Raw genomic sequence first — 15,624 nt, 5'->3', positions numbered from 1 at the left:
CGCTGCAGGAGCCACTCGCTGCTCGCTCAGCACAGCCCGGACAGCAATGCACCTGCTAAAGCCAGACTGATTTTATTCAAATTGCGAATGTAAAACATAATAATAATAATAATAAAAAAAAAATCAACACAACCCTCACTGGCTTCAGAGCAGAAAGCCGCAGGTAAACCGCACCCGGGCTTCCCTTCTCCTCCTTCGCCCCCCTGTTAAGGCTGCATTCACCACTAGTGCCAGGAGGAGGGACGGGCTGAGCCCTGGCTCCCGCACCTCCCGGCTCCTTTGGGAGAAGATTGGCACAAATCCCATGGGGCCAAGCCCAGCACAGGGCAGGGCAGGGCTCCGGCCCCACGGCCACCATGGCTGTTAGTGGGTCAGCGTGAAGCTCCAAAAACTATGGGGTTACCTATGGGGAGCGGAGAGGTGGCGGGAAGGCAGATGGGGGGGAATGTGGCAGAAGAAGGGGTTCGCACCCCCAGCGGAGGGGCCAAGTCTGCGGCATGGGGCTGTGCCTCCTCATCCCAGCTCACGTACACGTCTCAACTGTAAATGGCAAAAGATGGGAGCACCCGGCTCACCCCAATCCCGGCCCCATGGCGAGGAGGACAAAAGGCCTGGCTGGATGTGCAAGTCTGGGCAGCACCTGCTCAGCAGCATAGGGCTGAGTGGGATCTGGGGGGCCAGGGTGCTGCACCCCAGGGGAGTCTTGGTGCTGGCAGGGAGGACGGAGCCTGGGGCCACACCAGCTCGTGGGGCTGGTGGCCCCCCCCCCCGAGTTGCTGTGAGACCAGGCGCATCGCTCCCAGCCAGCAATGTCAGCCCCAGGAGCCCCCCGCCAGCTGCGATGCCTGGTGCACAGCTTGGCCACTGCACCCACAGAGCCCCCAGGAGGATCTCAGCGCCCCCAGAAAGAGCTGGCCCCCAAGCAGCAGGCAGCTCCTGGCCGCCGGGGGCCCTGGGGACACAAGGCCACCATCCCAGGGGACACCTCACCCTAACTAACCAGTGCTCACAGGTGATGAGACCAGGGGAAAGTGTCACCAGGGGACTAGGGTGGGCATAACTGGGATGCTGGGGGACCGGGTGCTGGGATGCTGCTCCCTCTCTGCTCCTTTTAGCGCAGAACTAATAATTTAACCTGCTTCAGAGCCTGTTCCTAAACACAGAGGTGGCTGGGTTTGGGGTGGGGGACACACACCGTGGGCAGACTTGGCCCCCGGCAGCGCCAGCAGGCAGCTGCGGGCTTGGTCATGGCTCTCCAGCTGCAGCCCCGCAGGGCGAGGGAGGTGGGGGCCGCCCCGGCCCGGCCCCCTCAGTCCGTTTTCCACACCTTGTTGAGGAACTTGACCACCTCATCATAGATGACGAAGACGATGGCCACATCGAGGCAGACGCGGCCCAGGCGAGGCACTGTGCCCTTGTAAAACCTGCCAACGATAGAGGGGGGCCATGGGGCTGGCTGCCCTCACAGCCCCCTCCCTGCGCATCCTCCCCCAGTGCTGTCCCCGTGCTACCCCTCGCCCGCCCCCACCGCAGGGCTTACGCCAGGGGTCCTTCGTGTTTCATGATCTGGTAAGCGCAGTCCCAGGTGCTCTTGTACTTGTGTGCTTCCAGCCCCTGCCGGGTGGGAAAAACCAGGTCAGAGGCCAGAGCCAGGGGAGCATCCAGGGGGATTTTGTAGGGGAGGCAGAGAGCTGGGGGAGTGCCAAGAGGAACTGATCCCCCTTCACTGCTGCCAGCCACCAAACCCGGCAGGGATGTCCCCACCTCTGTGCAAACACCTCCCAGCACCCCCACGGGCTAGCTGCGAGGGGGCAGCATTCCCAGCCGTCTCCCAAACCTTGCCAGCATCAGGCACCTGCCCTGGGGGCTGCACAAAACAACTTCCAGCTGTGGGTGACCCCAGCCCGCGCAGGCAGAGTGGTCCCACACCATGCCCCAGTGCCATACCTGCATCCTGGTCTTCACCACATCCAAGGGGGTGTTGCCAAAGACACTCGCAGCTCCGGCTAGAGCTCCAAACACCCCTGTGACAAAGGGGTTGATGACCTTGTTGGGATCATCCCCTGTGAAGGAGGAGACGTTGAGGGCAGAGTGGTGGCATGGGGATGCAGCACCACATCCCCCAGAGAGCCTGCAGGGGAGGTCCCAGGTCTGGCTGCTGGTGGTCAGGGCTGGTGCAGTGCTGCACTGGGGACCGGGGCATTTGGAGGGGACCATCCAGCAGCATCAGCCCCCACAAAGCCCACCCAGTGCTGAGGGATGCAGGGTGGGAGTGAAGGTAATGATCCAGAACCAGGACCCTTCAGCCCCACAAGCTGGGACCCCCCTGCTCTGGCTTTCATCTTCATCCATCACGAGGGGCTGAGCCATGAGAAGCAGCGCTGGTGGAGAGCCCAAACCCAGCTCCCAAGGATGGGCCGAGGCAGCCAGCTGGGGGGACGGGGCCACTGTACCTTTGTACCAGTTCTTGAGGGATGTCATGACGAAGAAGCGAATGGCCTGGTTCGATCCTTGCTTGAGGACAGTTGCGGTTAAGCCCTGGTAGGTCCCCTTCAATCCTGCAGCAAGAAGGTGTTGGAAGGGAGCACCACCTCCACGTGGGCTGAGACCCCCCCCTCAGGCTGCTGATCCCAGCCTGTCCCCATCCCCCACCTCCCGCCCTGTCCCGCAGCGTGGGAGTACCCAGGGATCAGGGTGCCACATCCCTGGGACTCACCCTGTTCCCGAACGATCTCCCGGACGCCATGGAAGAAGCCGCGGTATTTGGGCTTAGGGGAGCACTGATCATGGATAAACTTCACCTGCGGGGAGACAACGCGCTTGGCCCAGGCGAGGGGAGATGCGATGGCCCCAAAGGCTGCCAGCCAACTCGCGCCTCGCTCCAGGGATGGTCCCAAGGTCAGAGATGACCCATGTGGCCAGGCGAGTCCACAGGGGAAGCCTGTGCCCATGGCCAGCAGCGCATTTTGCAGAGGAAAACCTGGGAAACTACCTCTGCCAGCAACCGCATGGGCTTTACAGTACTAAAATGGGTGATGGGATGGCTCCTAAATGGGGGGCTCCTCCCCGGAGCAGGGAAGGGGCCGTGGCCGCCAGACCTAACCGCTCCACAGGACTTTCCAGCATCAGCTCTTCCTCTACGAAACCAGTCCAAGCAAACCCCCACAGCCCCCAGGTCCCCAAAAGCCAGGCACCCTTGGGTCCTGCCCCTTCCCTTCCTGCCCCGGCTCAGGGAGATGCTGGTGGCTGCCTCCCACCTACCTTTACGGTCTCCATGGGGCAGACCACCACCACAGCCTCGGCCACACCAGCGCCCAGCCCACAGATGAGACCCCGCGTGCTGTCCAGTCGCCCTTGCTCATCTCTCATCTGGTTGCTGAGGAACTCGAACATCCCAAACCTGCAAAGGAGCCACCATGCCAGAGCCCCCAGGCACCCGGGCCGGGGGCTGCACTCCCCTGCTCTGGGTCTGTCTCTGGGAGCAGCCACGCACCCTGCGAGAGGATCCTCCCCACCCAGGAAAGCACCTGGCTTCAGCAAAGTGCCACTGGGGACACCAAGGGCAAACCCACCCCTCTGCCGCTGCCCAGGGTCCCCCCCAGCTCACCCCAGGCCAAGCAGGACACCTACCTGACGGCGGCCTTGGGGATGGAACCGTACACCAGCGAGCTGAGCCCCCGGTACAGCCCCCGGATGCCATGGTCACGGACGGTCTGCTTCACGCAGTCCCCTGTGGCAGAGCACAGCGGCACCGCCGTCACCCGCCACACCGAGGGCCACTGTGCCACCCCCAGTGCCTCCCATCAAACCCCCCTCAGCTCCAACCGGGCTTCCTGGGAGCCTCTGAATACAGCCGGTGGGCTGGGCAGGGCGCTGGGTGCACACTCACCGATGCCCTTGTAGCGGGGAGGGTTTGCCTTCTCGTCCAGCTGCAGCTGCGTCTTCACGTACTCGGTGGGGAATGTGATGCAGATCTCTATCCCTCCGGCCAGGCCACCTAGGTGGGAGAGGAGGGGACGCTGGGGATGGGAGCGGCACTGTGCCCATCCAGTGCCACAAGGCTGCTGCCGGCTCCGCAACGGCTGAGCCCCAGACCTCTGGCAGTCAGGTCTGGGCTGGGACGCGGTGTCCCTGTCTTCGCCAAACCCCCGGGGACTTCACATGGCCCCGCGCCAGCCTGGCACCCTGCACAGGCATCACCACCCGGCCACAGCAAAAGCTGGCGAGGGATCAGCCAAAGGGCGGGAAACTGGGCAAAACACCACACCCGCGGCTGCCGATTCAGTATCATTTCCCTCTCAAAGGCTCCTCTCCCCTCTGGAGCCCCATACCCCTGCAGCAAGCAGCCAGCACGGGGATTTATAAACCCAACAGAGCCCAGCAGCAGGCCCAGCATCGCTGCCCCAGTGCTGGCAGGAGCCCATTTGCAGACGTGGCCGTGCCAGCATGGAAGCACAATTATCATCAAGGCTGCCCGGCCACCCTGGGCTCATGCAGGGGCAGCTGCCGGGTGCTGATTACATCGGCTGAAGCCTTTTCTGCCGCAGCCCGGGGATGCGCCAGCAATCTGGCAGCGGGTGATGCCGGCTGTTGGTGGTTGAGCTCCTCTTAGCACACTTGAAGCGGCGGCAGCTAGCGCTGCACTATGCGATGCTGGGGAGCTCTGGGATGCTGCTGCTGGGGCTTCACACCCACGAGAGCAGCCCCCCCGAGGGCCTCCCAGCTCCTTGCCCAGGGAGGGTGAGTGGGCCCCCAGCCCACCGGATAGAGCATGGTGTGGGGTCTGGTCGCTGCTGGTTCCCAGCCCACCACGCTGCTTCCACCGGCCCCTCCAGCCTGGCCACATCCTCAGCGTGACTCAGCAGAGCTGCAGCTGCGGGCACAGCCACCCCCGGCACAGCCCTGCCACGGCCCAGGGACACGCTGGTGGCCCAGAGGGAAAAACAGTGGCAGGGCGAGAAGGGCCAGCACCGGGGCTGGGTGCAGCGTTGGGCTATCCTGCTCTGCAGCCAAGCACAGCTCTACTTATCAGCACCCTCCAAAGTACCCTGCGAGGGGACACTGATAGGGGACACCACAGCTGCTCCCCGGGACAGCAGCAGGCAGCTCCAGCTCCTTGGACCAAGAGAGTTTCTCATGTTGTCTTATTTCTTCTGTACTGCCCTCAAATTTACAAGAGAGACTCTTAACCTCTGTGGTGCTGCCTCTGGCTCCCTCCCGCAGTGCTGCTGTCAGGCTCACCCAGCACAGGGTTGTCCCAGCGCGCAGGCTGGCATCCCCTGGGGCACTGCCGCCTTCTCCCAGGCCCATCCTTCGTCCTTCTGGAGGAAGAGGAGAGCAGCCTCGCTGCGCTCCCTCCAGCAGCTGGGCAGCACCCACCTTAAAACAGCCTCCTAGTGTAGCCAAGGAGCCGCGCCAGCACTCAGCACAGCTGGCACAAGGGGAAAGCCCAGCCCCTTGGGCAAGGAGCAGCCCCCCGCTCCCATGGGCATGGCGGGCATGGGGACACCATGGCACCGAGTGCCAGCCTGTCATGGCCAGGGCAGGACCCGCCAGCCCAGCCTGGCAGCATCCCGGCCCCGTGGGGCGCTGGGGACAGGGCGCGAGGCCAGCCTGGCTCTGCCACTGCAGACAGAGGCCTCTTGTTTTCCTGTGTTCCCAGGAGGGGCCGGAGCTGCTCAGCCCAGGCCAGGCAGGCTCCTCCTGGGAGGCGACGGGCGACTGCTGCTGGCCTCCGTGCCTCTGCAGGACCCCGAGCTGTGGTGGCGTGGGAGGATGCTGTGGCAGCCACAGCGAGGCCAGCTCATGTCGCTGTGGCCAGCCACTGGCTCTCTCCCAGAGGCACCACAGGACAGCCACCATCCCCAGGGTCCCCAGAGCTCTCCCGCTGCCCCCTCACCCATCTCCCATCCTTGGCAGGTCCATCAGAGGTGGCAGACGCTGCCGGTCCCATGGCACAGGGACTTGCCAAGTAGCTCCTGCAGGAACAGCAGGTGGGTGCCCAGCGAGCAGTGTGAGGAGGAGCAGAATCCTCCAGCTGGGTGTCATAGTCCCTGAAAAGCTGAGCAGCAGCTGGCACATCTCTGTGCTGCTACATGCCACTGTGCCACCAGCCTCGCTGCCACCACGGCCACAGGAATGCTGCAGCTGTGGCCAAGGCCACCTCCCTCCCTCCTACACCGCAGACCTGAAGTGCTGGACATTCTAAAGGCTGTAAATGTTTGTTCCCCCTCTGTCCCTGTAGCACCAGCTGCCACCCTGGCACCTCTGGAAGCCAGACAGCAGGGAAGCACGCAGGACAAGCCCCGGTCCAGGGGCAACCAGCACCTCAGCTCACAGCAGCTACGCCAAACGGCACAGGGAGGGATGCTGTACCTCCTGCAACCCATCCACAGCCTCAGCAGCCACCAGGATTAAGAGCATTCCTCCCCACAGGTGAGGCAGAGAGGCTCTGCCTAGCATCCCACAGGCAAAGCCACATCCACAAGAGCCTGTGAAGTGCCCTTGCAAAGGGACAGCATGCTGTCCCTGTGAACCAGCAGCATCTGGGGCACTGGGGCCACCCGAGCCAAGGACGGAGGAACCAGGTGCCCATGCTGGCTCCCCACAGCAAACTGGGGAGCTGGATGCAAAAAGTGTCCCCACACCAGAGCCACTGAAAGCAGCTGCTTTGTGCTGCCAGGTCCCCTTCCTACCCCCCTGTGTTCCTCTGGTCCCAAGTCCCACGGGAAGGCATACAGAGCAGGGACTTCAGACACAATCTGTGACCTGGGGCAATTTTATCCTGTTCTACCCTGCAGAGAGACAGGACAGCACAAACCACCTGCCCTGCAGCCCCTTCCCTCCCTGGAAGCCAGACCCATCAGAGGCCCTGCTCTGCTGCTGCGTGTCCTCTCACACTATTATATTCCAGCAGAAAATTTATTCTATGCAAATACATCACCCCACTGCCCACGAGCAGCAGCTTCTTTCAACTCCCCTCCCTCGCCAGGGCTGCTGAGCGCTCTGCAACCTGTTTACCCGGACTTTAACCAGCAGCTTCAGCTCTTGCAACACCACGGAGTCAGCAGGAACAGCCGGCAGCGAGCGCTCAGGAGGTGAAAGAGCAAGCGGGGTGGCGTGGACGCTGAGCCAAGGCTCTCAGCTATTAGCTGGATGTAGCAGAGCCAGAGCAGAGAGAACATCCTTCAGGGAAGGTCGCTCTGCCTGGCCCCAGAGGTGCCTGTGGTGGTGGGGATCCCGCTCCTGGCCCTGGGAACAGCTCGCTGCAGGCAACAGCCAGCAAACCTGACCCACAGGCCCAGCAGGGACAGCAGAGAAGGGAAAAGTACCTGTTTGTCAGCCACTTGGTGTGGTTTTCCCAGAAAAGCATTAGCTCTCCTTTGCGGAGGAGCCAGCAGCACTACTTAAGGACACGTCCCCAGCCCGTGGGCACCGCTGGGGAGAGCTGGGGGAAGCAGAGGAGGATTTTAGGGACAGTGGGAAGGTGCTGCCCTGTGATGATTGCGCAGCACATGACGGCATCAGCGCACACAGGCTCAGCTAATGACCTCAAACCCCATCAACAAGCAGCTTCCAGGGACCCCACCAGCCACCCCCTGGCCAGCCTGTCCAAAAACCCCCAGCTCCAGTGTCCAGGACAGTGCTGAGGGCAGGGGGATGCAGCCACGATGGGGAAGATGAGCAGACCCCCAGGGGCTGACACAACCTAAGGCTGCACAGCCGGGGCTGGCACTGTCACCCCCTGCAAAGCCCTGGCTGGAGGCAAGTGCCCGAGTGAGCACCCACTGCCCTGTTTGGGAGCCACAGAGGGGCAGGAGGCAGCACTGGCCCTCTGCCACTCCTGCGAGTGACTACACCTGCATGAGCATCCTGCTCCTGCAGGCAGAGCAGCAGGTCTCCTCGCAGCTCTGATGAGAAGTGAGCACCTGGAGAGCAATTTCAGCCTCTCCATTTTAAGGGTAATTTCACATGCAGATACACAAGCACCTGATTTCCATACAAAAAGCTCCTTTTAACTTCAGATTTGACAGGATGCTTTCAGGCCAGGGAAAATAATTCCTAAGGGCCTGGAAGCAAAGCAGCAGAGCTCTCACAGGACTCATGCCTGAAGCTTGTCCCTCCTGCCGGCTGCACAGCAGGAAGGCACGAACAGGCTTCCCACTCCTCTCCAGAGCATCAGCTAAAGCTGAGCCCCGAGCTCCGCCCTGTTCGGGGGGCACCCGAGCCACTTGCAGAAGGTGCAGGCCTACAGGGTCAGCCGAGCAGCCCAGACCCATGCCAGGGATCAGACAATGAGGCCACCGCAGGCAATCCTGCCTGCCTCCAGGATGCTGTGCTTACAGTTCCTACCCTCACCAGGAGACTTGGTGCCCTTCCCCATTAGCCAAGATAGCTTTCAGAGCTGGGGAAATAAAAAAAAACCAAAAAGCTGTTTGAAGACCAGCAGGGTGCTACAAATCATGGAGGCAGAAACACCCACCACCAGCTCATGACAGCTCTCTGCAGCCCAGGTGCTGCCCCACCAACAGCACAGACCCCTCTGCCGCCAAGGGATCAACCCTCTCTTGGCAGCCATCCATGCTGCTCTTGAGCCATCCATTAACATCACCCAGCTAAAGGCAGCAGTGGAGAAATCCTGCCCTGCCTGCAGTGGTGAAACGGGTTTAACGGGCTCCACCCTCCCCGCACCATCCCACCACGGCTCTTGTGAAACGGCTGCGGGCTCCAGAGGGAGAGCCTGGCTCAGGCACAGGCAGGTGCTCTGCTGGGAGCGCTGGCCTTCAGCAGGGCTAGCGCGGTGGTCCCTGGGCACCTCCTGCCATGCACAGCCCTGTCCTTGGGGAAAACCATCATGCGGGCTCCTCCGCGGAGAAACGTCTCATACGGTGCTGAGATAGGGAAGGGCTGCCTGCCCCAAACCAGACTGCCAGAAGATCACCTGCATTTTGGTTTGAAGGGAAGAGACATGTCCTGCAAAAGGTCAGCCCATCTCAGAGGGCGTCCATCCCCTGCGCTGGGGCTAGGGCCCCCATCTCCTATCTAGTAAGGGCAAGGCCAGTGGGGGGCATGGGGGTTCAGCATGTCTATCGGTAAATACACACGTGGCTGCTTTCATCATGGGAGTGTGCTATGGCCAGGCTGGTGAAAGTCTGATCCCCCCGGCAGGGATACACAGAACGACAAACATGAAATGTGCCTCCGTAGGGTGGGTAAACAGCCCTGTGCAAACAGCGCTGCAGATAATGCTGTGGATGGGATGGAGTAATTTGTCCCTAATGTTACTGGAACTGTCCAGTTTCAACAGGCCATCCTTTCACAACCTGCTCATTCATTGCTTCTTTACATTTACTTCTCAATGGGCCAATATTCCAATAAATCATTACTGTATTTTAAACTTCTTGGCTGTGAGTATGATGGTAGAAACCATTCCCCTTTGCTCGCAGTCACAGCACCATCTGCCTTTGGTGCTGACTCCACCTTTGGGGACTGGCCAGTCCTCCATCCTGGTTCAACTCGCCTTCCCCTGCCATCCTGCACACCCTGAGGCCCCAGCTCCATCACTGTGAGCTGGCTCCCAACCAACCCACCACACTGCTTCAGACACCTACTTTTTAAGCATCCAAAAATCTTTCTAAAGACAGGCAACAGGGAGCTGACGTCAGAGCCCAGGGCTGTTGGACATCTCCCCCAGCACAACCCTGTAGCTGGATGAAGGAGCCACTGCTGGGACTGAGAAGCCACTTCCTGGGGACAGGCTCTGGTCCCATGGCCACCGGCACAGGGGAGTGACCGCTGTAGCGGTCAGTAGAGCATGAAAGAAGAGATAGCAAAAAAATCAACCCCTGTTGTCAGGAGGTGACCTGAGACCTCAGAGCACAAGCACAGGGTCACCACAGCCCAGGCAGGAGCACAGAGGCTGCATTGGCATGCACCGCACAAGGTCATCAGAGCCGAGAGACGCCGCAACATCCCTGAGCTGTCAGCTCGCGGTACTCATCGCCTCCAGGAAGATGGATGGCTCCTTCTGATCATTTATGTCAACCCAGAGAAAATGGTCACCTGCAGAATGACAAGCAGAGCATCAGGCATGTGAAAAGCTTAGAAACTCAAATTTCCAAGCCCAGGGCAGACCCCAGCGCACACAGAATTAATTCAGACTGAAGGTGGGCACTCCGATGTGGTTTCCTAGTCCTGGGGCTGACAGGCTGGGGCTGCTTTAGGTTTCAAGCTTTGGGGCTGCTTTAGGTTTCGACGGCAGCTACGGTCCGTGAGGGCTCACAGGCACATGCTTCTTTTGCCCCACTCCCCGAATAGCAGGGAGACAACCCCAGGGGAATCCACAGCCAGGCGGGGATGCACCAAGGGCCAGCGGAGCTGGCAAGACTGGTTCCCTCCATGCTCCCCAATCCTCCCCCTGCCATGTTCAGCCCACCACCCTGCTCCCCCAGCTCAGCATCGAGAAAGAAACATTCTCCACCCTGCTGAGCACCAGACATCTATCTAAAGGCCTAGGAGCATGCTGGACCACAGCCATTCCTGGCAGCACAGCCTCCCTCCCACCCTCCCTAGAGGGCAATGGCCCTGGAAGTCCAGCTGGACTTGGGACTTTTGGGAAAGAGATCCTACTCTCCAAGAAGCAAGTCTCAGGTTTCACACGGAGTCCCTGACTGCTCTCCTCTGTAGGCACAGCATTTCTTAAGAAAGATCATATCAAGACATCAACAAAGAAGAGGAAACTGAAGCTCTAATTACTGCTTTGTTTCTTGTGTGATCTCAGGCTCCCTGCTGAAGGTGTGCTTCATGCCCTACCCTGCAGGCCCTTCTCCTTCTTCCTGCAGGGTCCCTCTCCCTGCTGCCCGTGATCCTCCCGGGACCACGGTGCGTGCCACTGCTGTTTCCCAGCGGTACTCAATGTTTGCAGCAAACACCAGAGCAGCAGCCACAGCCATTGCAAGCTTTTTCCAAATCAAGCACTGTGTAGGACAGCATCCAGGCGTCCTGCTTCCCCGACCAGGCTGGATTAGGTGTAGGCATGAATAGCAACTGTGCACCAGCCCCCAGGCAAGCAGAGGTACCACTGCAAAGAGCAAGGCAGCTGGGAGCTTCTCTGTGGGAGGGAGCAGACCCCAGCTTCAAAGCTGGCTAAAAACAGAGTAAGACTGTACTTAACTCTGGGCAGGGCAGGCAAAGCCTCTCATCAAATGGCCACTGCTAACCAGGAGCAAAGCTCTCAGGAGGGCAGAGATGCAGGGGTTTGCCTGCAAAATGGCAAGGACCATTTGTATTGCACTCTAAATAGTCCACCACAAGCTGGCTCGAGCTGACCTAACAGCACCATGGTGCCCAAGAACCCAGAAAGGAGCCCTCTGAGGAAACACAGGGTTGACTGCCTCCACCAGCTCCGTAGCCAGTGTTCCTGCCTCCCCACTTGCCCACTGCAGCATGGCCCCATGCTGGGAGCTGCACAGCGGACTGGCAGCACCCAACCCTGCAGGAGGCTGGCAGGAGGGACAGGAGCCTGGCTGGCTAAAAGGTTTGTTTGGAAACCGTTAAGCTGGCTGTAGGGAGGCTGAAGGCATGGCCGGACTCCCAGGTCTGCCTGCTAACAGGTTATTGCCCAGCAGAAGAGATGTGAGCTGGCCCTCAACCCAGCTCATGAGTTCACAAGAAAATTATGCCCGCTTTAGAGCAGGTAACTGAGCCAGCAGATGAGTTAGAAAGACAGATAATATCTGCTTCAGCATAAAGCCTGCATGTGTGCCAGTCTTTTAACCAAGTTTAAGCCAAGGCACACTATATCAAAGCTTAATGTTCTACAGCCATGTCACTTGTGATCCAGTGCCAGGTCCCCCAAACCAACTTGTACCATCAATTCAGAACCTGGGGAGCTCTTCCCCTTGCAAAGGGGGTTCCACAGGTTGAACAGTGTCAGTGACCTGCACCCACTCAGCTCTGCCCTCTGGAAGCCCAGTCTGCACGGAGCACCCCCAAGACCAAGTCCTGGCAGTGACACTCACCCAACCGGCCAGGATGGCCAAGCTGCTTTTGTGTGCTTAGGCCGCACGTGGCCACGGCACCAGCAGTGGCACAAACCGTGGTCACAGCAAGGTGAAGCGCTGCCTTGGCACACAACAAATGCTTGGACAAATGAGAGCCCATTAGTAAATTAATTTTTAACTTCATGTTTGTCTGTTGTAACAACTGAAGGAGAAGAGCTCTTGGCAGCAAGAGCTTCACTTGTGTCTCTTAAGAAAAGAGCCAGCGCCAGCCTACTCAGGTCTGGGCAGCGCAGGGGAACTGTGCCTCCCTGGCAGAGGATCTCAATTACACAAAGGTCTGGGAGCTGATATGCATCCAGGGTGGGATGACGGCTGCTTATTTAACTCCACCAGCACGAATGAGGCTGACGAAGCACAGCACAGTAGGAACAGTCCATCTTTAACACCTCCAGCTCTCCAGGAAGTTCAGCTTCGGAGCACACACCCCTGTTGTGCAGACAGATGTCAGACGAGAAACAAGAGCATCAGCAAACCACCTAAAGTCAGCAGAGACAGCCACAAATGGCACTGCATCCCCCCAGCAAGGGGCTGGAGGGCTCAGCAGACTGGGATGCAGGGAGTTAACAGCAGCTTTCTCCCATTTATGTGATTCTTTAATACAATCAGATGCCACAGAGACTTGGCTGCCTATTAACCAATTACTCTGGTTTGCTGTGCTGGAGGAGAAGACTAGCATCTTAATAGGGTCCCTCTTCCACCTCTGCAGCCTCAGGCAGACCCAGAAGGGCTCCTCCAAGCGGGGGCATGTGCAGCTTTACACTATGTTGCCCAGCCTGACACCTGGCAGAGGCCACAAGCACCATGTCCCTTTCTTTCCACCTGAACAGCTTCCAGGCACACCCACAGCAACTTTCCTGGCAGGGGCAAGCAGGGCAAGCCTGCTGCCGCCTCTGTCACAGTATGCCGGTTAGCTGCCCACAGCTGATGATCCTCAGGCTGACTGAGGAGCAGTCTGCCTTTCCCATCCTAGGTTTGGATTAAATCCCATTTAAAAGACCTGTAAATAAAAGGGGATAAGAGGAGGCCTAAACTAACAACCCACTCTGAGGGGGTGGCAGCACAAGTCTGGAGAGCCCTGAGGAGCTCTGGAGGAGCCTGGCCTCACCGAAGGGTTTGTTTGAAGGACAAGACACCTTCTTGTTTGGCTGCGGCTGCCACCTTCTCGTGCCCCAGCCCTTTGGCCGGGCAGCACCAGTGACGGCACAGACCCTCCAGGCGACGTGACCCTGCGAGGCCTCGTCACCCTTGGCAAGCTCCAGCGCTCACGTCCATTTCCCACAGCGCTGCCACCCCGAGCAGTTGGGATCTGCACAAGGGGAGGCTGAGCACTGGGGTGGGGGCAGCGCTGGCAGGCAGAGCCGGAGCAGCAAGGGCTCAGCTCCCCGTGCCAGCCGGGATGGGCAGAGCCTCGCTCCTCCCGGGTCCCTGCTGTGGGAGGCTGGAGCTCTGCCCTCGGAGGGAAGCAGGGAAGCGGGGAGTTGGGCTGAGGAACAAAGGCACAATCGTAGGAGGGGGAACTGACTGGAAAACACAAAAGCTCAAAACCAGGCCAATCACGTCGAGGCCCCGATGGCTTGTTCCAAAGGGAAGACACTACCCTCCACTCTGGGAAACGTCCTGCAAGTAGCAGGAGAAACCAGGGAGCTAATGAACAGCTACAAAGGAGTTTAACAAGCCTGCGACTGTCTTGGACTCCATTCAGCACCAAGCTCACACCAACCACCAGCACAAGGAAGCGCGTTAACTCTGCAGTTACTGCTGCACACAGAGCCTATTCAGATCCCATGGAAATGGTCAGACCTGGATGGGAAAACACACCCTGATCCACGGAGACTGATGCAGAGAGACACAAAGGAGGCACCGAGAAGCTGCAAAAGGAGCTGTACCAAAGCAGCGTGCAAGACGTGGCTGGAGCAGGGACCCGAGCGCTGCCCCCTCAGCTTTCTGCCTTAACCTGCCGGGGGTGCAGTGGGGGGGGTGCAGCGAGAGGGCCCCGCTGCCGCCGCTTCAGCTCCCTGCCGCTGACGCGGAGCCCTGCCCCGCTCCGCAGCCCCAGCCCCGCGCCTGCCCCGGCGCGGCCACAGGTTGCAGGGCCAGCGGCAGCCCGGCAGCAGAGCCCCGAGCCGGGGGGACAGCACGGCTCGCCGCGGGCCACCTCCCCGGGGCTGCCGGGAGGCGGCGGGAGAGGGGCCGGGCTGGCCGCAGGACTACCGGGCGCGCCCGGCGGGAGCGGCCCCGGGCGGGACGGGCGGTGCCCGCGGGCTGGGCGGCAGCGGCGGGATGGAGGCGGCACCTGCGGGGCCCGGCACGGCCACTCGCGCTGGCAGCGGGGCGGGGGGCGCTTACCTGCCAGGATGGCCTTGCCGGGGTGGGTGAGCTTGGCCTTGCCGGCGGGGGCGGCGGCGGCCAGGCGGCGGGGCGCGGCTGGGGCGGGCATGGCCGCGCTGTGCCGCGGCTCCTGCGCTGCCCGGCGGCGGCGGCGGCCGGGGCCGTATTTCAGGGCCGCGCCCGCGGAGGGGCGGCCCCGGCGGCGTCACATCCTCACGCCGCGGGGCGGGGCGCGCACCCGGAGGGGGCGGCGGGAACCGGCGGCGGCTGCAGCGCGGTCGGGGCTCGCCGGCGCCCCCGAACCTGCGAGCAAACGCGCCGCGTAGGTGCCGCAGGGGCCGGCCGGGAGCCCCCGGGACGCGGCAGCACCACCTTCCCCCGGCACAGCGGCCAGGGGCACCGGCCCGGCGCCCCGCGGGCAGCACCCGCAACCCGGCGAGACCGGCACAGCAGCGCGGCCGCCGCTCCGGGCCGGGGGCGGGTAGGCTGCGCCGCTCCGAGCGTGCGATGCCCCCCTGCCCGCTCCTGCCCTTGGGCTTCCATCGTCCCTCACTCCCTGAGGAAGGGAGAGAGGGAAGTGCCAGGGCAGCAGTCGCCTGCGAACGCCTGACACTGGCATCGGGAGAGAAACCAAAAGATCCTCAAAATTAAAAGACTGCCCGGGCTTGGTTCAGATCACAGTTATTTTAGAGGGGGGTTTATTATCTGTTGCTCCTAAGTAATTAGGCCATGCAAAGAGCAGCACTACCTGGTTTTGCTTTACCAGCAGACAGAGGAAGACTACATTGTCCTTCGCTAATTCACATCTGAAAGCTGCATTTACAGAAACGCTGGAGAGAAACCAACACTGTTTGCTTTTCCCTCTGGGATCGCACAGAAAGCAGGGAACACCAGAGCTGGATGCTGGAGCTGTGTTCTCCCTTTCACCTGGAGCAGCCGCCCTGTTCCAAAGAGGGAACCTTTTGTGTAAGGAATGCCCGCTGGCCACGCACGGAGCATGCTCCTGTCGAGACTTGCTATCTGTGCACTTTGTGACATGATTTTTGCTTAACAAGGCTCCACGCTCAGGCAGCAGGATTCCAGCTGCCAGCCCCATCTGAAAGCCGGCACCGCAGCTATGCCGCTGTAGCTTGGCAGCTCAACTGCCCGCAGAAGGACCATCTGGGAAACTGAAGCACCTCTATTCTGCCAGGATTAAAAGCAAATGGAATACGTACATGCCCTGCGGAACTCG

General features: G+C 60.7%; 1 protein-coding gene across 2 annotated transcripts; it reads right to left on the bottom strand.

Moving 5' to 3' along the window:
- Nucleotides 1–56: 56 nt before the first annotated feature.
- Nucleotides 57–14,608, bottom strand: SLC25A1 (solute carrier family 25 member 1). 2 transcript variants are annotated; one of them, XM_080374866.1, is made up of 9 exons: nucleotides 14,409–14,582; nucleotides 3,890–3,997; nucleotides 3,631–3,730; nucleotides 3,262–3,400; nucleotides 2,717–2,801; nucleotides 2,454–2,558; nucleotides 1,948–2,063; nucleotides 1,541–1,614; nucleotides 57–1,424 (listed from the first exon to the last, which is right to left on the bottom strand). In XM_080374866.1, exons 1-9 carry the CDS (start codon nucleotides 14,497–14,499, stop codon nucleotides 1,310–1,312), a joined length of 933 nt encoding a protein of 310 aa, XP_080230992.1. In that variant the 5' UTR covers nucleotides 14,500–14,582; the 3' UTR covers nucleotides 57–1,309. The 2 variants fall into 2 exon arrangements, with proteins under 2 accessions (XP_080230992.1, XP_080230993.1); XM_080374867.1 differs by lacking the exon at nucleotides 3,631–3,730 and having other exon boundaries at nucleotides 14,409–14,608.
- Between the last annotated feature and the right edge of the window lie 1,016 nt (nucleotides 14,609–15,624).

The sequence above is a fragment of the Falco punctatus genome, assembly GCF_963210335.1.
Source record: "Falco punctatus genome assembly, chromosome: 1".
Taxonomy (NCBI): Eukaryota; Metazoa; Chordata; class Aves; order Falconiformes; family Falconidae; genus Falco; species Falco punctatus.
Note: the sequence above shows the minus strand (reverse complement) of the source record. Positions and strands in the feature narration are given on the sequence as shown.

What these genes read in the sequence shown, in the direction of transcription:
- SLC25A1 (XM_080374866.1), bottom strand. Translation starts at nt 14,499, where the DNA reads ATGCCCGCCCCAGCCGCGCCCCGCCGCCTGGCCGCCGCCGCCCCCGCC. An exon ending in TCCCCGCTACAAGGGCATCG is followed by an intron (nt 3,731 to 3,889) that starts GTGAGTGTGCAC and finishes GCTCTGCCACAG; the next exon opens with GGGACTGCGTGAAGCAGACC. An exon ending in GGAGATCGTTCGGGAACAGG is followed by an intron (nt 2,559 to 2,716) that starts GTGAGTCCCAGG and finishes TTCTTGCTGCAG; the next exon opens with GATTGAAGGGGACCTACCAG.